The sequence below is a fragment of the Desmodus rotundus genome, chromosome 5, assembly GCF_022682495.2.
Source record: "Desmodus rotundus isolate HL8 chromosome 5, HLdesRot8A.1, whole genome shotgun sequence".
Classification (NCBI taxonomy): Eukaryota; Metazoa; Chordata; class Mammalia; order Chiroptera; family Phyllostomidae; genus Desmodus; species Desmodus rotundus.
Genome location: NC_071391.1, coordinates 3766548 through 3788998, shown reverse-complemented (window position 1 = coordinate 3788998; position 22451 = coordinate 3766548). Strand labels below are relative to the sequence as shown.

Here is a 22451-nt window from a genome sequence, read left to right as displayed (position 1 = left end):
AGGCAGACTGGCAGGTGGGGGCAGCTGCCCCCAGAGCCCTCAACCCCCAGTGGGCACCCCCAGGCTCGTCCCCTCCGATGCCTCATCTCAGGGGCAGCTCAGGGCGCCCTGTTGTCTCTCAGGCCTCCAGTTTCACTTGCTCTTCAAAACATACTTTCCCTTCTCGCCCACGAGGAAAGGCGACCTGCTCTGTCCCTGCCCGCCATACCCAGCGCCTCAGTTTCCTTCTGTGTGTCCCGGCTGCCCAGAGGTGGATCTGGAAGGTTCCTTGTGGCTGCATGAGGCCGAGCATTGTGCTTGTGGGGTCCTTGGGGCAGGATGGGAACCTCTGGAGGTGGGCCGGAGGGCGGACAGCAGGACAGCGAGCTCCTGTCGGTCCACCATGCTCCCTTGGCATAGAGGCTGTGGCGTGGCAGGTGGGAGGGAGAGAGGCCGCTGCTCCTGTCCAAGTCCCCCTTGGCCCTAAGCCATCCCCATTCCAGACATCAGGCTAAGTTCCCAGGCTTCACAGGAAGCCAGTGGCTCTGTCCTGCTTCCAGCCCTTTCTCTGCTGGGTGGGATGCTGTGGTCCCTGGGCACAGGTTGGGCACAGCCCCTTTGCCCAGCATGGGCTCCTGGGCTCCCAGTGTTGCTGGGAGGGAGGAAGAGAGGCTGGCCCAGGGCTCCCTTGGCCGCTGGCGGCCCGAGGGTTTTGGCTTTTCCAGGTGACCTGAGCCCTGCCCGGACAACCCTGTGAGGAGGGAGGATGAGTGCCCCAGGGCTTCCTTCCCCAGGAAGAAGGCCCCTTCTCCACACGCCTGAGGCTTGCCCAGGTATCCCTGGGGCCCCTGCAGGGTGGGAGGCGTTGGGGTTGAGCTGATAGAAGCCTGGGTCGAGGGGATCTGCTCAGTCTGGGGTGGGCACAGAGAGGGTCCTGCAGAGAGACAAGCAAGCAAAGCCCCTCCCCAGTCCAAGTGAGCTCAGGGCCACTGACCAGGCCCACCCCCATACTTCAAACCACAACCCACCAGGTCCTCCCAGGGTTCCCGGCACCCGGGCCCAGCCCAGTGTGGTGGAGCCCTGTGAGACTCCACAGTGAGGAGTCCCACCAGCCAGCCCTCAGGGTGCCCAAAGACCCCAGAGAGACCCATGGAGCCTTCCCCACCTAGAGCCTCCTGTCACCGCCCTGGAAGGGCAGGCTGTGGGACTCAGGAATGGGGGAAGAGGGGCAGGTCTCACCCTCCAGCTCCCTGCACACAGCCCCAGGGGCTATAGAGAGTTGAACATTAACCCCTTTGATGAGTGGCTGCAGCTAAACAAACACCAGCTATCATGGCTATTACTATCAACAGCAGCTGCCTGGATGGCCAGGCCCTAGCTCAGGGCATAGAGCAGCCCTGCCTGCTGCAGGGCTTAGGCTGCCAGGATGCCTGGGTTCAAGTCCCACCCACCCATGTCCCCTGCTGTCTGTGTTCCTTGCTGGGGCCAGTTTTCCTCTCTGTACATGAGAGGCCTGGCCCTCTCGCCTCTAGCCATCAGCTGGGCCACTGTCCCGGAAGGGGCCCCAGGGGCTTGGGAGGCCCGGCTGGAGCTGAGTCTGACTGGGTGAAGCCAGAGAAAAGCACAGTCTCTGCGATTTGACTCCAGGAAATCAAAGTGACGAATAGCAACTGACCACTCATCGTGTGCCAGACACTGCCCAGGAATCATTTTACTGCTTTATTTCATCCTCAATAAGGCGGATGAGGATGAGGCTTCTCACTGCGTCTAGCCCAGCATTTCCCAGGCTTCCTTGCTGTTGGAGTGTCTGCTATTAGTGGCTGAGTTGGAGCCACGTGTGGCCGCTGCGCCTTTTGAGTGGCGCCTATTGGGTCCTGACTTAGTAAAGACTGTCAAAGGAAATGAATCCAGAAAGACCCCAGTGGACGGGAGAGGAACAGGGTTGGAGAAGCGTCCTCTGGTGGCAGAGGAGACATCGGCCAGAGGAAGAGAGCCAGAATCATTTTGTGTCTGTGTCGATGGAGGAGACCAGCTTCAGCAGCCCGGCGTTTTGAAGCTGGGATGGAGGAGGTTGTGTCAGTTGAGAGGGCAGAGGCACAGAGAAGAGGCCCATGGGGGTCACGGTGCCACACAGACTGTTGAGGGGCGCAGACTGATGCCAGCGACGCTAACTGCAGACTCGGGTGCCAGGCTCCACAAGGAGGTTCAGCTGGCACTCTCACTTCCCTCCTCAGCAATCCCAGTGTTAAGTGCTGGTATTGACCCGTTTCACAGGGGAGAAAACTGAGACTAGAGAGAGGCCGTGCGTGGTCTGTGCTCACAGCTTGGAAAGGGCCAAGACCAAAGGTCCTGCTCAAACCCTGAGTGGGCGGCTTGTGCCAGCCCCAGGCAGCCTGGGGTGGGCGCTCAGGCCAGGTGCCCACGGCCAGGCGCGACCCTAGACAGGGCCCTTCCCTGGATCAGCTCTGGCCCATGTGGAAGCTGGCAGGCAAGGCTCAGTCCTTCCCTCACCCTCTTACCCCACCCCCAGGAGGAGGAGAAATGTCATTGGACTGGAAAGAGGAGGAAATAAACGGTGTTGTTTGGTTTAGAAAAGGGTGACACCGAAAAGGGACTCCTCCAACCTGCACCAGGCGGTGGGGGGAGGGGGACAGTTACGGCCTGCTTGCTCCTGGTGGTCACGCCAGCAGTGCAGTGCGGATGTCCTGGAATCACACCCACGCTGACAGCAGGAAGTGTGACTGGCTTCACACTTCACAGGTGTGCTTCTTGAGTGTAGCGGATCAACTTCCTGCGAATACAACGCTGCTTCCCCCTGGTGTCAGTACAGCTTCCAAAATCTGACCCACAACAGATCCAAAGGAGAACACAGTCCTACTTTAGGGGGCAACACAAGCAAGCCCCTGGTCAGATCTGGCCCCTCCCTTGGGCTTGAATTGCATTTGGTGAAAGGTCACTGTTAAAGCAGCAGTGTCTGGCTGCCGGCCAGGCCAGTGGAAACCCTGGACTTCGGTTGTCTCAGGCGCCCTCGCGCGTGACTCACTTTTTCAGATCAGGACCAGTCCACCCCCCGTGCGTACAGTATTTGACCAGTGGGGGTGGGGCACCCGTTTATTGGCACGGTAGCCTTTGGACGAAGTTCCCCGGCCCCACATAACTGCATGCCAATGAGGGTAAAAAGCAGTGATTGCTATGTGTCACCCCAAGGAAACAGACTTCCAGAACCAACCTGGGGAAGGTGAGGCCTCGTGACTGTGACTCACTGGGCTGGCCTGAGTGACCCTGGGCTCCGAGGCCCTCGAGGGCAGGGCCTTGGAGGGGGTGCTGGGGTTGACAGGAGTTGACATTTGTCTCTGCCACTCATCACAAGCTGCGTGGCCTCAGGCTGACTGGCTCACTCATTGAGAGTTTAGGAGCTTTTACTCACTTCCCCTGGGGCAGCTCCAAAAGGCGCCCCACTCCCCTTCCCTCAGGAGGGCTCCTGTGTGTGTGTGGTGCGCAGGCTCCATTTCTGCCTGCCTACGGGAATGGCTGCTTGGTTCCCACGATGCAGGAGGAAGGCTGTCTGTCTGCTGTCTCCACGGGTGCCCTCAGCTCTGTCCGTCTCGGTCTGTCCAAACCAGGACACTCTCCCCACAGCGCAGACTCTGTCTCTCCGCTAGCCCTTGGCTCAAGTCCTCTCCCGCCTGCCAGAACCTGTGTCCTGGTACCCTCCAGCCCTGCACTCTGCTGTGGCCCCACTGGGCGGAGGGCCTGATGCCTCACCTGTGCGGAGGGAGCTCCTGTCAGCTTGGGCGCTGCTGGTGATGGTGATGGTGACCAATGGTGAAGATTCGTGTGTGAATTATACTAGGTTTCTAGTCAGCTTGCTTTCCCCTCCCAATTTCAAATCTTCATGCTCTTCAGGTCTGGGGGCGCCTCATCTCCTCCTCACTCTGGGGTGACCCAGCCTCCTACTTTGCAGAGCAGAAACACCCTCCTGCTGGGACTGGCTGCCCCACGGGCCCCCCAGCTGTCCCCCTCCTCTTGTTAGCAAGGAAGCCCCAGCTGGCCTCCTAAGACCACCCCTCCTCTCCCAGACTCTGAAGGACACCTTCACTTCCCTTCTTGGGACTCAACCCCCACGGAAGCTCTCTCTCCTGAGTGTCAGACACGTGGGTCCTCCACCGACGAAAGGAATCCCCTCCTTCACTGCACCTCCCCTCCCACTGGCTGTCATCCTTGCTCCCTTATGGCAAACCCCCTCCTCTTCCCACCCTTGGCAGCTCTGGCTCCTCCAGACAGTGCTGCCCCAGGCTTCCCATGTTCCCCAGGGCCAGGACCACCACCGACCCGATGGCACCTGCGTCCGTGCCTGTGCCCGCAGGGCCTGCCAGGCCTCTCTCCCTAGGCCATCTCATACGCTCCCACACTTTACTCACCCCCCACAAGGAAAATGCTTGGGTCTTGCCCCCGCCCAGCCCCTAGCACAGCATGCACCCCCCCATACACACACTGCAGCAATGCAGGGGCCTCCCTGGACTCCCGCTGCTCTGGATGCTGCCTGCCCAGGCCTGGGGCTGGAACCCCCTTCACATTCCCTGCCAGCCCCAGGTGGGCCCGGGCACACCCAGCGAGCTCTCAGCAGAGCGGACTCAACAGGGTGGGTCACACTCCGAAGACAGAAGTCACTGTCTCCTGCAATTTGGCAGAAAAACACAAACCTGACAAGCAGAGACTTTAAAAAAAAAAAATGTCATCAAAGCCCTCTGAGACTGCAGTCCATCTTCTGTTGTCAGGCAGCTCTCCAACTGCACCTGTGACCGGCAACTTTAGTCTCCAGGGAGGAGTGGAGTAGCTGAGATGCAGCAAGGGGGCGGAGGCGGCCTGGGTGAGTGACCCCTTCCCAATCTGGCCCACCCACACTACCGACGCTCCTTCCTGAAGGATAAAAACCCGCCTCTCCTCTGGGCCGCTGGGCAAACACAAACCGCCCCCCCCCCCCCCCCCCCCCCCGGCTCCGATGACACTGGGCAGGGAGAAGGCTGGAGACCTACTTACCCCCCAACCCTTGCGGGCTAGGGTCGCGATTACCCTAACCCTAGGGCTACAAAAGTTCCCAAGGCCAGCAGCTTGCTATACTTTGCTCCAAGTGTCACTGGGTCCTGCAGCAAACACAATGGCCCCTGAGAAAAAGAAATCACCTGGGACTGCAGGTGGCACGGGACATGTGAACTGCTGCTGGTTATTGGAAAGGAGCGAGAGAAAACCTGAGGCTGAGTAAGAGGCCTGAGTAAGTATTTAACGGGAACACCAAGGTTAGCCTTTTTCCCACATGGGGAACCCAAGTTTGGGTGGATTTCAATGAATCAGGAAACCTGCGTTCTCCAGTCTGGTCTGCACCACGCACCCTCATCACCTGAAGCCGAACTGGCACCGCACCAGACGCCACCCTGACTTCCAGGCACCGGAAAGCCCGGGGGTTAGCAGCTTGCCCAGGGTCACTCACATTTTGCAGAGCTGGGTCAACTCAGGTTTCCTGACTCCTAAGCCAGTCACCCCCGTCATGTCCTCTCTCAACGAGGCTTAGGCTACAGTAACTGGGAGAAAGAAGGACCCATGCCAGTTCTCTCCAATGCAATGAGAATAACACCAAGTCATCAGGAACCATTAATAATTGGGTTGCAAAAATCTTCGTGGGCCCAAGGGCTAAAGAGCGAGTGACTTTTAAAACTAGCCTCCGGAAGACAGGAATAGGTGCTGACTCCCTTTACTTTTAAACAAGTGACAGAAAGGGGCTCTAAACCAGAGGCAGAAAGAGACCAGGGGTCTGAGAACTCCACACTCAGAGAGACTGAAAAGCTTTAGAAATGCTGATTCTACAAATTCTAATTCAAACAAAAAACTTGTGGGTGAAAATCACTTTGATCTTTTCTTCTCAGATACAGTGAACACCGGCCAAACTGTTTTAATTTCCGAATTTATTAAAATGATTAACCTCAATACTGCAAGTGCATGTACAAAATATTTGTAAAAAATGTTTTTAATGAAACGTTAAAGAACTTACCTCAAATGCTGAAAAAGTCCTTTTTTTTCATTCTTTCAGTACAAGGAATACATTGTATCTCAAAAGTATTACAACTCAGCAAAACAATTTAAAACAGTAGTTTGAAAAATGATTGAAAATTGAATACTTTACATATGTTTCTATGATCATTTCCTAATTCTTACAATGCCAAAGTCTTTACCGATCATTGCATAAGCTCAAGCTAAAGTTTTACTGAATGAAGGTTTCATTGACCTCTTCCAGGCGGCATGGACTGTGGACGACGCTGGCCCACCTGGAAGCTGGGGCAGCTCCAAGGCCCCAGCTCCAACCACGGAAGCGGCTTCCTGGCAAGGTGCCCGCAGGGGCGTCACTGCCCAGAAGCATGGGAAGGTCGGCTCAAAGAGCAAGGCCGCAATCAAGTTAAAACTAACACCATCAATAAGTTACTAAAATGAAGCTTAAAAAAATGGCAGAAAAGTGAGAAATATGATTATTTTATTACTTTTTTCTTAAGACCAAATTTCCTGAAATGGCTATTGTTGGGACTCCAAGAATCAATTTAAGATCTGGTCTCTGATCCTCTACAAAACTCCCCAAACTAAGGTGGGAATCAAAGAGGTGACCCTCTGGCTGGCCTTCCTCCGTGGTGTGAGTCTCACACTTGTGCACAGGGGCGTGGTGAGGACTGCGTGGTCTGCAGAGTGCTGGGGGCGGGGGGGCGGGGGGGGGGGGGGCGGCAGACCCTGCGGGGCCGCCCTGCTTCCCAAGGTGAGGACTGTGGGTGGAGCCAAGCCGTGTGCCTTGTGCTGCCACACGGATACCTGAGGGGCTCAACTGCACCGTGACACACGAGGGTGGGACAAGACTACAGACGTGATTCCTTGAGGAACATAAGGAGGAAAAACCCTTCTCGATTTAAACAGCGTTTATGGATATTATTAATTTCTACTTGGAACCTATTGGCAATAGTGTTAAGGAGCTTAAATGTCTCAGAATCTGGAACCGGTGGGAATCAACAGTGAGCACGGAGGCTTTCTCCACAGACGTCAGGTGACCTGCGGCCTCCTCCGGGTGGGCGGGCGGGCACCGTGAAACCCGGGCCGCCCCGCCAGACGCCACTCGGACGCCCTCACTCGGTCTCACTGAGGAACACCGTGTATCAGAGAGCACACACACACACCTCCCAGAAACAGACCGGCTGGCGTCTACGCCTGTCACAGGTTCAATCCCCAATTCTTTGTCCAGTGATTTGTAAAATAATCCGGAAAAAGTCAAGACTGGTACTGAACATAAAGTAGTAAAATTTCGCTCATTAAGTTACTTAAAATTAATTTCTCTTCTCAAAGTGCTTCAAAAACAAATTAAATCTGACTCTTCTTTTTGTTTAACTGATAATATAGTCAAAAACTCTTTGATATTTTCAAACATAAACTAACAAGCCAAGAACTCCCACTGATGCAGTGCTTAAAACTATATATTTATAATTTCCTATTTTATTGGCATGGATATTTCTAAACTTAAAAACCTTCCTGGTAAGTTCTTTTAATTTCTTATGACAAAAATTTCTCACGACACACAAATATTTACAACATATACATTGTTTCAGTTCTTTACATTGAATTTCAAAGACGAACATTTTTATAGGTTACCACAGAACAAAAGCTGTGACTCACGTGTTTATCTCATAAACTATTATAAGTTAAAGGGAAGAGAGCTTTAATATCCTTGTAGCATTTTGCGAGTGCGACAGAAAGCCTGCAGACCCGGACCGAGAGCCGGGCTCGTGAGACCAACGCTGCTTGTTGTCGTCGCCTTGTTCACAGCAAATGTTGGAAAAAATAAGCACCAGTCATTCTTGCAAAGAACAATTTTATCTAAAAGTATTGAAAATTGTTAAATACAAGGTCTTTAACTTACATGACAAGCAATAAATACGCCGCATCGAAACTCATCCCGCACACTGCTACCTCGTACACATAATGTACGGGGAAGCTGGCTGCCACACACGGAACTGTACTTTTTTTGTAAAGAAACCAACCTGACTTCCAACCAAGGCCGCACACAGCACACCCGGGCCGGCGAACAGTGTGGAACTGACAAAACTCCATGGGGGCAACATCTAGCAGATAAATCAAAAAGCCAAAGATCATTGCTGGTGATATTAGCATATACTAGAAAACCTTAATATGCTGCTACTATGATTTGTTTTAAATTATTGTTTAGTCATATATTAAAGAGCTAGTTAATGCTCTTAAAGTTAAAAAAAAAATCGTGTAGCCACATTATTGTTTCCGATGTCCTGTGTGGAAAGCTGCTGTCACTGTACAGTTCTGCTGGAGCCTTTACTTTGCGACAGGGCTTTGTCTCTAACTCAGAATTGCACGTGAGAAGGCTATTTAAACAGTACAATAAAAATGTGCACGAATCAGACTTCAGAAGAGTCAGCACGCTGTACACTTTCTACCTGTTATGCTGATAGGTGAAGCAACGAGAGAAGTGCTGCCGCTACAATGTTTCAGTTGAGGAGTAACTGACTGGAATTTTTTATTTCGTTAAAGTAGTTATCCCAGGTCAAAGTAAGACCCAGAGCTTACGCATTAAGCCTCAAAGACTGATCTTCTCTTCTCCGGGAAGAAATGTCGATATCTATAGAGTCTTTCCCAACTATTAGCCTCAGTCGCTTGGCGGGTGGAAGGGGAATAAAGTCGTCCTCAAAGTCGTCCTCATAGTCGTCCTCCTCTTCGTCCCCCTCTGAAGAGGAGGAGCCATCTGTACTTTCCTCCTCGTACTGACTGTAGTCATCGACTTCCATGCGAGACTCCAGGAGGGACAGGGGGTCACTGCAGCACACCCCGTTTTCATGAAGCCCCTCTGTACACGACCCCCGACTCTCCTCATCCCGCTTTAGCTGGATTTTTAATTTTGTAGAACTACCACCTGATCCTGAGTTAAATCCATTATTAAGCTTTGCTACATAGAGATTATTATCATTTTCATGGTCTTTACTTAACTTGATGCTTATTTTGGAAGAATTCATCCCATCACTCTCTGGGTCATTTGTCTTGCTGCTGCTATCGTGACGCCTTCGAAGAGTCAATTTGGGGATCCCAGAGTTATTTTCCAGGATTAACTGTGCGTCATACCTTGTGATCCGCCTCTTCTTTTTACTTTTTGCAGTTCTGAAGCCATCTTTTGTTTTGAAGCTATCTGACGTCACCACCGCACCATCTAGAGGCGAAGGGGCCCAGTCCAAGTAGCTGCCGGGCACACCCTCTGTGCCACTGTGCTGGCCCTGATCGGAGAGGGACACTGTCCCATCAGGCACCACACCGGCTTTTCCAGAAGGATCACGCACCAGAAGGGATTCCTCTGCTTTTGCCAACTGTTTCACAAGTTTTCCTTGTCGTGACTTCTTTTTTGCAACGCTGTTGTCACTCTTAGGACAATTTGCTTCCCCTCTTTGTGCAGTGGTATGAGCTAGTTCCTCTTCCTGCGCTGCAGGAGCTGGCTGCTCACCATTGTCTGGGCAGGGCTCAGTCAAACCGTTTTCATAGCTGTCCAATGTATTTGGTTCCAGCTTGATGTCAGAGGTCTCCTTCAAGTTCATTCTCGTCCTCACAGACCGCCTGGTTGTGTACGTGCTGGGAACACCCTCCCCAGGTGGAGGGACCCCTCGCCCGGAGTTCTGTTTGTGCTCTCTTGCGGCATGTCTAGTTAAGCACCCACTAGCCACTGAGGCTTGTACTGGTCCCTCTGGCTCCTTATCTTTCTTAAGGGGCAAATTTTTATATAGAACAACTTTAGGTTCTTTAAGGACTAAGTTTCCCATCTCGAGTTTTCTCGAAGCGCTCTTCTGCTCCAGCCGTTTGCAATGATTTCTTAATTTTACCTTTGAAAGTAAAGGCTTTGCAGGCTTTTTCAGTTTCTTTGGTACCCTGGAATTATTTATGTGAGTTAGCTTAGATGAGGTAGAGTTGGAAGAAGCTGGAATTCTTGACATAGATTGCCTTGTTAATGTCCTGCTCTTGCTGGTCTTTTTCACGCCAACTGAAGATTTTCGGCTAGAAGCTGCAAAGTTTAAAAAAAAAAAAAAAAGGTGAAAAACAGCCTTGGTAACACAAAACAATGCCCCAAACCAGATTCTCAGTGATGTGACCTTCAGATCATACAAACACATGGCAGAAAGACCCCAGTTCAGTTGCTGCCTATACATAAGCGTCCCCACAATGTTTTCCTTCTAATCTCTGCCTCTAATTCACGGAGCACCTACTCACTTTTGAATTGGGTATTGAAAGAGTTCTTAGTACCAGCGACTAGTTTTCACTCTACACTTGTCCTTAATCCATCATTATACTGGCCCCCAATAAGTATGTCTGTTCCTAATTTATTATTTTACCACATAAAAGATTTTAAGTTAAGGAAAAATCATACTTTTTTTCCCCTTTCACAAGTTCTTAGAATAATCATTTAAAATAGGTTTCTAAAATCCAATTACTCATTAACTCAAAGTAAGTATATTATTTGACTAGTAATCTAGAACAGCAATACACTGCAAATGGGCTCAAAGAGATGAATTCTATTCCAATGGCTTCGAACAAGAACAGATCCTAAGAACCACACACTGTATTCCCAAAAGACAATCACCCCCCAAAACTGCACTAAGTTGTTCCCTTTGGCGCTGAGAGCAGCAGCAGGACTTACGTGGCCCCGTCCCTCCCGCAACTGCCTGCTGCCCGCAATTGCACTGAGAGGGAAGAAGCTGCCAGAATTACCCTCGGATGGGGGTCCTCCCGACTTCCTTCCTCTGGACAAGGATGCAGAAAGGTCACGAGGATCCTACTGAAAACCTCCACCTGAGAACTAGGGTGACAGCTGTAGGGCTTTACACAAGGCTGATATGCGGCTCAAATTCAAGCTGTTCCCCAAGTGAGTCTCTGACCCTCTGCCACATTGGTTTTCTCTCTGCATTTACATGTGGACCTACACATACCCAGCTTTACATGAGTCAGCTTCTCAGTTAGCTTCCCATATTCCCCACCTGAAAACCCCCATCCCATCCACATACCCCTTCCACTCATTCACTACGGAAGCTGAGATAATCTAATAATCACCACCTCTCACGGGAAACGACGGAGAATGAAAACAATGCATGTGGGTAAGTAAGCCCAGCACGCTGCCTGACAAAGACTGTTGCTTACTCCATGCCTGAGGGTTGCCGGGCAACTGCTGGTCCTTCTGCATGGCTAGGCAATCAGCTACCATTAGCTTTTATTGAGAAGAGCAAGAATGAGTAACAAGCTTTCTAGAAGGCCCACACCATCAAGAATAGAGGGCTCTGTATTTGAGACTGGCTCCTAAACGGCGCTGAGGTATCCAAACCGGCAGGATTCCCAGGCGTGAGACTCACTGTCTGTCTGTGTGGGCTGTTCCCAAGCAGGCTGCTACCATTTGAACAGTAGTGAAGTTTGGATGCCATTCCACTGGAAGACTGATGTGTGTGAACTGGATACAGAATTTGCTAGGAATTATTTTTAAAACGTAAGGATATTCTGGGAATTCTTTTGCTAAACAATTTCTTTCTGCTTTCAGGGCTTCCTTCGAGGCGGACCAAGGAGATGTGCTTACGGAGGTCAGTGCACACCAGTGTTCTGCGCTCCATCTTCTCCGGGCAGCCGCGGTGGTCCTCTGCTCAGCCTACGGCTCTTCAAGGACCACTCCAGGACCAGGTCAGCGGTTCTCAACTTGATCTCTCCCTTTTCCCCCTCCCCTCCCACTTGGCACCACCGTCAGCTGTACATCATAATCACACACACACCCTGCACTCTCCACAGCTACACCCCTCAAGTCTGGACCCAGCCTGTGCCCTGCATGAGGGCCTTGGCCAATCTCAGACAACCTCCGGGTCATGAAATCCAGTGGACACTTTCAGCCCTTACCTTTCTTTGCAGAATGTGACACTGCTCACCGCTCATTTCCCAGGAAAAGCCTCTCCCCTTGGCTGTCTCCAAGAGCACTCTCCCTGTGACTGCCCCCAAACGGCATTCCTCAGGCCTCTGGGAAATCAGTCTCCGGGTGATACCCACGCCCCACAGCTATTACCACCGGATCTGCTGCAGTTCCCGAACCACTTACTCCAGCCTGATTCTCTCCTGAATTGTTGATCCCTATCACCAAACACCCACTGGCATCTGGACTTCCGTCCGAGGCTGTCTCATAAGCCCCTCAGCGAACATGCTTAACTTGAATGGCATCAAGTCTCACGGCTGCTTCTCCTTCTATTCTTCTCCATTTGGGTCAGCACCGCCACAGTCAGCCCAGCTGCCCAGGCAGACCCCAGGAGGGTGTTCCAGATGCTTGTTTTCCCCAACCGCCTCTCCCAATCAACCACCATGTCCGGTGGAGTCCACCTCTCTCCACTGCCGCCACAACCTCCTGCCTGAACGAGGGCAACAGCTTCCACCCTTTTTTGTCTGCCACTGCTTCCCCAACACCCCACTCTCCACCACGCAGCCAAAATGATCTTCCTAGTACATACACCATGTCGCTTCTGCGTTTTCAACCTTACCCTAACCTAATGCCATAGGAGTAAAGTCCACAACTTTAAATCATGCGCACACCCCTTCTCCCCACCTCCTAGTCCAGCCATGACAAACTTTGCTTATACAAGCCCTGCTCATCCCCAATTTATTTTTTAAATAAATTTTAAAATATGTTATTTACTTATTTTTAGAGAGAGGGGAAAGGAGTAAGAGAAACATTGATGTGCAAGAGAAACATTCCTTGGTTGCTCCTCACACACCCTGAACTGAATGAAGACCTGGCCCACAACCCAGGCATGGGTCTGACTGGGAATCGAACTGGCAACCTTTTGGTTTGGAGGCTGGCACTCAGTCCACTGAGCCACACTAGCCAGAGCCCCGGTATATTTATTTTTTAAATTATTATTACTTTTAGTGAGGGGAAGGGAGGGAGAAAGATAGGGAGAAACATCAATGTGTGGTTGCCTCTCACATACTCCCAAATGGAGACCTGGCCTGCAACCCAGGCATGTGTCCCGCCTGGAAATCAAACCGACGACCCTTTGGTTCACAGGCCAGCACTCAATCCACTGAGCCACACCAGCCAGGGCTGTTTTTCTCACAATAAAATTCCCTCTCCTTTGAATATGCTTCACTTGATCAACACTTCACCTCCTTTAAAATTCAACTTAGGAAAACACTTTTCCCAGGGAGCCTGTTGTGACTTTCTACGTGGGACAGGAAACCCTTGCTGTGTGTCCCACAACACCTGAGCGTCCCCTTACTTGGGCATGTATTTTAGTCCATTAGAAGTATCTTATTTTACGGGGATTCTGGGTCTCGGCTCCCCCCGTGCACCCCCAGCACCCCTCTTTCCCAGGGAATCACTGTTAGCTGACCGCAGTGAACCACTCACAAAGCACTTGGGTGTTTGTTCACAACAGCACGGAATAGAACATTTGAGGCTACAGATGGTTTCGGCAGAGATTTCGCTTAGGTTTATGTCATTAGAGTGTGTTCTCATTTTGTCTAAAAAGCATTCTCTCTTCAAAAGTCCGGCTAAAAGGTGTATCAAATCAAAGGTAAAAAAAATAAATAAAAAACATATGCAAGCTGGGCAGAATTAAGAGCAAAGTAAGATGAGAGATGAAGGATTCTGCCTTGACCGGTGTGGCTCAGTGGGTTGGGCATCATCCTGCAAAGCAGGTGGTAACTGGTTCAATTTTTGGTCAGGGCACAGGCCTGGTTGTAGATTTGGTCCCTGGTTTGGGACACGCAAGGGCAACTGATGGATGTTTCTCTCATACATCAATGTCTCTCCCCCCTCTCCCTCCCTTCCCCTCTCTCTAAACATAAATAAAATCTTAGAAAAAGAAGAGATTAAGGATTCTGACTGTGGCCGTCCTAGTGCCTGCACTGACACGTCATCTGTGACTCTCTTCCCTACTGTCGAGGACGAGTCCCAAATGCATAAACCTAAACAGTAATTTTAGGTGGAGCTACATTCTTTGCAAATATTATATAGCAGGTGCTATGCAAATGGCCAAGTATGATCTCAATGCTCACAAGCATTCTCTGAAGAGCCATTACACCTATGTGAAAGCCATGCTCACACGGACCCGTGTGCGTAAGATTGTCCGTCTGGTAAGGGGCAGAGATGGACCTGCACTGAGCTCTATGGTTCAAGATCCCAAGTTCTTTTTTAAAGATGGTATTTATTTTTTAGAGGGAGGGCGAGGGAGGGAGGGAGAGAAACATCAATGTGTGGTTGCCTCTCGAGTGCCCACCAGTGGGGACCTGGCCAGCAACCCAGGCATGTGCCTGACTGGGAAGCCAATCAATGACCCCTTGGTTCGCAGGCCAGCGCTCAATCCACTGAGCCACACCAGGCAGGGCAAGATCCCAAATTCTTAGGCACTGCCTCTAAGGTATACCAGTCCCAACTCATGGGTAAAGGAGCCACAGCATGGCCATCATGGTCATTTCTGGGTGTCCTCAAAATCACAAGGCAGCCCTGCGTGGGTGGCAGGAATTACAGCCAGATACAAGAGCAGCAAAATGACATCGAGGTTTCCTGAGCGCCAGGGCTGCATTCAGACGCAAAAGCCCCAGTTGCGCACACCGTCAGTGTGAACCAAGGTAATACAAGGACCACACACAGCTGACACCTCAGAACTCGAGCCAGCAGCTTCCACCTTACGTGGCCAACACAGACAGACAACGGCTACGGGGAACAGGCCTTGGGCCAGGACCTGAAGTAGACGTCAGCATCCAGGTCAGGGACTGCTGCCTGTGACAGGCGGGGCTGGAGAGTAGTGACCAGCCCCTGCCTCTAGGGCAGGCTCTCCTCAGTTCAGAGAAACTTAACCCACTGGCCAAGTCTTCTGGGTCCTGCACCAACTTGTGGCATTTGCAGAGACACACATCCTGTATCAGGGCACCAGGCGGTGGCCCAGCCATCGAGAGACCTGAAAACCAGAATCTTCCAATAACTGCATAATTCAGGCTTGTGAATGAATCTGTAAAAATGGATTTCTTCTTGTTTCCTCTCTCTGGATGCTAAGGCAAAAGGCAGGTTGTGGCTCTCATATACCTTACGAAAAAGGATCTGCGTGGAAGAAATAATTTTTCTTTCCACTAGGCGGAAAAGTTTCTTTAGAAAGAATATACATGTTGTTCAAGGAAAGCAGTTCCCGTCAGCTGCTAAATCCCAGACAAGCCTGGGTTGTGGGTCAAGTCCACAGTTGGGGGTGTGCAAGAGGGAATCGACTGCTGTCTTACACATCGATGTTTCTCACCCTCTCTTCCCTTCTCTCTAAAAATAAATTTAAAAAATTAAAAAATATATTATGTATTTGGTTTATTGATAAATATTCCCTGATGCTCACATAGTATAGTGCACTAAACACCTTCCAAAAAATATCTGTATTCCAATCTTTTAAACTGTGGTGTACCGGATTCCGACTCCTTACATTAGAGACACAGTTAATGCGTAACAACACCAAACACCCCCCAGAATGCCACAGATTCACTCAATGGGGACAGCGCCGTGGCAGTCTCCACATACAGGTCTCACAAGTCTCCAGTGTCACCAAGGAACCAGACTCAGAGAACAAGCATTGATTATGCTGCATTTATTATTAGAACCAACAGTCCACAGCAAACAACGGACTGACTGCTCTTGTCTTGCTCACTCTGGACATTATGAACAGGGCCAGACGCACATGGTTATTGTTACACTACAGAGGTTATGTCTGTCCTCTGACTCCCAGCAGCAGGTAGACTCGGGAATTCACGGCACTGACCTCGCCATCATGGGAGACACTTGCCCTTTTCTTCGGGATTTTCTGCAAGGGAGGGCAGCACCCAGTGCTGGGCTGAAAACGTGAAGAGAGGGAGAAGAGCCTAAAATAACCAGATCTCAGAGGATACTTAGGTGCCAAGATGTATCTACGAACATTGAGAGTGCTGACAGGCAGACTCTGGGGGTCACCAAGTCAAAACTTTCAAACTTGACCCCTCTCAGAGTAAGTCAGACTGAAGAGCCTACTTTAGTGGAACCAGAGAAAGTAGGTGTTACCCAGATGGAAAACAGCAGTGTTCAGAATGGTCCCAGGACTTCAAAGCTCCAAGACGATGTGTTTTCTTTTGTTTGTTTAGGCTTTCTTCTCTTCTCTGTGTTCTTCATTCTTTTTCCAGTTCCATTAGGTCTTGTCCCCCACCCCCACAACTGGTATCTTAGAACTTGCTTCTTTCTCCTTTTCACCTTGCTACTTTTTGGTAGCGGCTAATATATCACAGGGCAGGGACATTTAAAATGCTCCTTTATCACAATCTGAATCTGGTAACTGGTGGTTTAGTGAACTGGGTCAGTTCATTTTGAAAAAGGCAAGTAAACCTTGAAGCCAGAAGCTATGAACTCCCCAAGTCCCTCAGCCATCCTAACAGACTGGCTGGGCACGGGAACACGTGTGCGCCTGTATGATTCCGCCCCATCCTATCTGCTTGGAAGACGTAATCACTTAATTACAGTGAAACTAACACCTTGAAATGTTGCTCTCAAATGTATGCACATACGCAAACATGCCATATATAATGTCATATATGACATACATGATCTAGGATGACCCTGGGACATATGGTGAAGCAGGTAAAAGCCAGTTACAAATATTCAAGAAAAGCAGACCCCTAAGTCTAGGCGAGCGTACTGAATCTACAGGCGGGACACAGACCGCTTTGGTGGGCCGATCATTTCTAGAACCTTGTGATGCTGCTGAGGTCCCAGGGTGTCTCTCAATATTTAAAAGGTCAAAACTATTGAAGCACACACTTCAGGAAACAAACTGTGTTGAAACACTTAAAAAATTTTAAAAAAGATACGCTTATCAAAGGTCCCTTACTTACTTGCATTGTTTTTTTCCTGAGTGGTATCTGCATCAGTGTTAGAGCTGACAGACTGACTGTCTGAATTTTTGCTGCTGTCACCTAACTTTTTAAGCCTATTTAAACGTTTATCTGTTTCTCTGAGTCCATATTTGCTATTGATAACAGGAGCAGGCGCAGGCAGTCCCACTCTGGATTTAAAAGCACCAGTTCCCCGTCTGAAAGAGAAAAGAGCACACGTCACACAAGCGGCGTACTTAACTAACCACAGGCCTCGGCTCTAACTAACCACAGGCCTCGGCTCCAGGCCCATCCAATCCACAGATGTGATGAGCGGAGGGGGCCTCCACCACCCCTGGGGTCTGCTAGGTCTAGGGCTCTCCAAAGAGATTAAATATTATATAAAATTAACAACAACAAGTTGTTATGACTGTTGTCAATTATTAATCGCCCATGAGAAGCTATTGGGCTCTGTAGAATTATGTGTAGAAAACAATAAATAACTGATTCTTCAATTTCAAAACTAGTTGGTGAAATTTACTATTTCTGTATACACGTAGAAATATACTGTGGTCTACATTGTGGCTTAAATAACCCACCTGTTAATTATATTCTAGCTTTGTTCTACACAATTTAACACTACATTACTAAAAATTGAGAATTAAGAAATTAAAAAAAGAAACCAATTTCCATAAATTAAGTCATTATTTAGATAGAACTTAATGTTCGATACAAACCAACCCTGACCACAATTTTGTATCAGAGGCCAGATCATCTTAGTGAAAATCTGACTTTGGGAACAAAGAAAACATGTTAAGTAATTCCTTTATTCAAAAGTTATTGAATAAACAAATGACCATAATCAAGTTAATAAAATGTTACTAAATAAAAGACATTAAAATGAAAAGACTTGCTTTTACCACAGGATAAGAATAATTTCTACCTGCTTTAACTATTGGAATTTATATAAATTCTTTTGAAGTGCGGGTGCTTAACAGGAGAGTTCCTAAACTTCCTAAATGAATCTGTTTTTGCAAATGTTTGCTTTATTCAGTGTATAAAGGGAAATTTCTTCTCGGCTCTATTCAAAAGAATAGTAAGTTGTACACTAATGAGGCTTAAAAAAAGCACTATCTATTTCCTTTAAGGAGTGAGAAATCTGTTTGGCTAACAGTGCCTTCCGAGGCTTGCCTTTTATTTGCCTTAGCTTAGCATATAGTAACAGCTCCTGACCTTGTGGTCCAATTGTGAATACCCTCTGGTATGAAAGCAATCTTGCCCCGCATGAGATCCCGTGTGACTGATTTCCTTCAGGATTTTCTCCCCCCAAGCAATGAGTGTTTGACTTTTTGCTAAGGGACAAGAGTTTTTTTCTCTCCCTTCCCTCCTACCTCTAAATGCTAGGAAGCACAGACTTAGCTAACCCTAGAGCAGAAACTAGTTTTGATAAGTAAGGTGAGAATTCTTGCTTTCTGCTTTCTTCACCTTCACAGAATGCACCTGGAATTTTTATTAATGCGCTTGTAAAAACAATAAAAACTTACTGTGGGACTGCCTCAATTCTTTTGTTGAAAAGGTGCACTGGAAATTCTCACCAAGCCAGGTAACCAATTATACTCAACTCCACCCCAAAGTACTTTCAGCAAGTAAATCCATAAACCCCAAAGGCCATTTCATTTTATATGGATAAAGACTGTAATAAATTATTTTCAGATATTCCATGTCCTTTTATTGTAACACATAACATTTCTGAATGATGAGCCACACTTAAAATTATGCTTAAACACACAATAAATGGTTGTAGTGGAATTATTTTACCTGGAAATTAGGTGGTTTATTTTTTTAGTAAAACTCTGCTATTCATCTGCTTCTCTACTACTCTCGTCTCTTCTTTTTAACTTAGGAAAGTGATGCACGCTCGTGCTTACTGCCACGAGCCAAACAGCCCTAGGATATACATATCCGAAAGGCAGAAACTGATGGTACTTCCCGACCCCTTGTAGCCCCACAACCCTGAGGTACCAGTGCTCTCAACCTGCCAGCACCTCAGCTTCCACCTCTTTACCCCAGTCTGCACACCTATCTATGTTGTTGGTGTTTTCTAAGCGAACCAAATCAGCAGGGTAATACCATGCATTCACTCGGCAACCAGCTTTACCATCATTCCAGCACGGACAGATCAGCCGGAACAGAACATGTTTTAAAAGCTGTGCGACACTGAACCTGTGGGCCATCCCTCCCGCTGGCCACCATGAATACAGCTGCTCTGCTGCTCTTAAAACCAAATCCACAAACTAGTGTTCATTTCTCCACAGGATGGATTCTTCCATATGGAACTGACTGCCAAGTAAATGGTAAAGTTATTTTTGACACACATTGCCAGATTACTTCCCCAAAAGGTTACAGCTCTCCTCGGCCCTAGTAACATTGTACCTGTTTCTCCATGTCCTCACCAGCAGTCTGCAGCGCACCCCTCAAATTTTGCCAAATGATAGTGAAAATGAGTACCTGATTGCTTTAATTTCCTTGTTTCTGGCCATCATTTTCTGTGCAGCGTCCTCCTTCCCTTTCTTTACTACTGGAGTCTGTCTTTCCCTATGAGCTTACCGGAGTTTCTGTTATTATACTACTGACTCTTCGTGTGTACCTTTCAGTTTATCGTTTGTCCTTGACTTTATTTTCAGCCATTCAAAATTGCAGTATTTACCATTTCTTGTCTTCGTTCAAAAGACTACTACTAACCTCATGTTAGACATATATTCTCCTAAATTGTTCTAATAGTTTTGCATTGTATTTCAAAATTTAAATTCTTAATCCATCTGGAATTTATTCTTACACAGTGGGAGATGGGGATTTAGCTCAGCGTTCTTCCAGAAACATAATGAACGACAGCAGACCCTTGAACAAGGCGGGACTCAGGGGGCGCCGATCAGTCTGGCAGTCGGAAAGCCAGCCCTCGGCACACGCGGACGCCCAAGTGCAGATGGAATACACTGCACCCGCACGCCGGCCTGTTTCAGGATTCTACTCATGTCTTCTTACCTACTTGCCCATTTCTGGCCAGTAAACATCATCAAGTTTTGACTACAGTTGTTTCATAGTCACTTTTAATAACCGTTAAGGCAAATCTCCCTTTACTTATTTTTTCTTGGCTATCAATCAAACACACTTTCACATAAGCTTTACAGTAATCTGGTCCCTCATTAGGTTCCAAGCCTCCAGTTTCCTGAGGGAAATCTGCAGCGCTGACCGGGAACGTGCTGCAGCCGCTGCGGTGTCAGGGCGGTTACAGCCCAGATGCAGGCACCGGTTACAGCCCAGATGCAGGCACCCGGTGCATCCTGGACACTTCACCTGCGACGTCAGCACCTCTGTAAAACTCTGCCCACTCTCTGTCCTTCACTGGGCCACCTCCTCTCACCTTTCAGCACCCAGCGCAGTGTGAGTGTGGACGTGTGTATACACTACCCTCACAACTGGCCCTGTGCTTAGTCTTGTTTATCATGCACACTTAGGCCTAACATGAAGTAGCTATTCAGTTAATATCTGCTGAGCAACTGAATGAGTTCCTTTGACTAGTCTCATCCTCTCACCTAACTGGTGTTCCTGAGAATTTGAACAATATTTGCAGCCAACCTTTACATCAAACTGCTCACAAAGTCTGACAACAGCCAGGTGCCAGTGCCCCTAAAAGTTCTGGATCCTCTGATTTGGTTTATGCCTTTGGTACTGGGTGCGATGTTCCAATGTGCACGACTACCCCTGCATTTAAGTGACGAGATAATGTGATTTACTGCCCATGATCATCAAGTGGTTAAAAGAATGAAAAAGCTGAACATCTTAATGAATACCATACCTTTCACAAGTGTAACACTCGCAGAACTCATTATTTTCTCCAAAAAACCCATCTCCATAGTAACAAGAAATTTCTTCCCCAGGTTCGATATCTCTGAGAGCCTTCACACATGCTGTATCTCGACCAGTTGACACAAACTGAAATAAAGTTAACTCAGTAAGAAACTCAGACCTGAGGCAGAAACTAAATACTTGAGATAAAATTTTTGTGCTTACCTTACAGTTAGGTCTGCAATCTGAAAAATGTCCAAAAGATAAAGTCAATTAACTGTAGATAAGATCTGAAACACGAATAATTACAGAAATCTGAAATAGGCTTTCCATATGAGTTTACAAATTTGATAGAAGTTTATGTCTCAAGTTAAAACTATAGGAATATTTAACAACTTTGTGGGGGGAAAATTACATTCCTAACCCTCCTTTAAAGGAAGATGAAGGAAGACCAGTTTGACACGGCCATTCCCATTGTGAGCGGTGCTGCCCAACACCAGTGCTACTCCCTGAGAACGAGCGCTTACCGTGGTTTATAAACGCAGCAGGACCGAGCCAGAGCTGAGCACAGTTTTTCCTCGTGGAATACATGACACTGAAGTCGTTTTCTCCATGTCTAAGTAGCATGTTCTCCTCAATTTCTGAAAGTTCGGCAATACAACCCACCAGTAATTCTATTTTGTCATTTCGTTTCCTATTTAAAATACGTGATGTTAAAAATTACTAGTAATTATAAATAGTAAGGCTTCTTTTAATAAAATAACCCTGTCCAATAAATATCAAGTATTGAGAAGACCTAGCTCTGAGTATTTTAGCTGATTTGGATCCCCACTGGAAGCCCCAAAGCCTTTGCCCTGGTTTCTCGTGCAGCTGCCTTATCCCTACAAGAGGCTGGAAAGTCCTCCAGGACAGGAACCTATCTGTGCCTCTGAACACCCTGCAGCACCTGGCGTAGTGTTTTGCAAGCAGAAAGGACTCAAACCCTGGCTACACTGAATTCGCCCTGCTGGCAGTGGATGAAGGAGACTCAGACGAGTGCAACAACAGGGAAGAGCTATGAGGACAGAGAACTGGGAGGCTGCCACCCCACAGGCATGTAACGCAAGCCCAGCACAGAGTCCTCCATTGTCTAACAGCCACTTTAAGAAAGTAAAAGAGAAACACGTGAAATTATTTTTAGTAATATGTTCCCACCCTCTATACCCCAAACACAATTTCAGCAGGTAGCCAGTGTAAGAATTATTAATGAAAAAGATAACAATATAAAACTTTGCGTATATCACATTTATAGTACTGCTCCATTCAGACTAGCTACACTTCAAGGGCTCAAGAGACGCAGGGGGCTGGCAGCTTCTGTACTGGACAGAGCAACTCTGGACCCGAGATCTCAAACCTCCACACCCACCACCACCCCAGGGAGCCGCGGGAGCCAATGAGCAGAGGCCTGATATCACCCAGTGACACACAAGGTACACTCATGTACACACACCCTTCCAAGCCCGGGAGGAACACTCTTTGCCCACCCCATTTTCAGGCACCTGAACCTAAAATTTCTGCTATAAAATGTATTAGGATGGTCTATGAGAGGGCCTATATATTTCTTTTGGAAGAAAAGGTAGGGAACAGGCATTAGAAGAAAGAAGATATAATCACGTTTTTCTCTCTTTCACATATGGCTGCTATTCCTTCTAATGGGG

The 22451-nt window shown here is 48.4% G+C and overlaps 1 protein-coding gene across 7 annotated transcripts in view; it reads right to left on the bottom strand.

The window, feature by feature from the left end:
* Positions 1–5924: 5924 nt before the first annotated feature.
* KMT5B (lysine methyltransferase 5B) overlaps positions 5925–22451 on the bottom strand; it is a 49958-nt gene continuing 33431 nt past the window's right edge. For 6 of the 7 annotated variants that reach the window (XM_053923978.2, XM_053923977.2, XM_053923975.2 and 3 more), the window contains 5 exons: positions 21282–21448; positions 20980–20999; positions 20765–20901; positions 16930–17126; positions 5925–10075 (listed from right to left, as the gene is read on the bottom strand). In XM_053923978.2, the coding sequence (XP_053779953.1) occupies positions 8598–10075; positions 16930–17126; positions 20765–20901; positions 20980–20999; positions 21282–21448 (1999 nt within the window). In that variant the 3' untranslated portion in view covers positions 5925–8597. Of the gene's footprint in view, positions 10076–15644; positions 15903–16929; positions 17127–20764; positions 20902–20979; positions 21000–21281; positions 21449–22451 lie in introns of those variants that run through there. The other variant, XM_053923980.2, reaches the window with a different exon arrangement.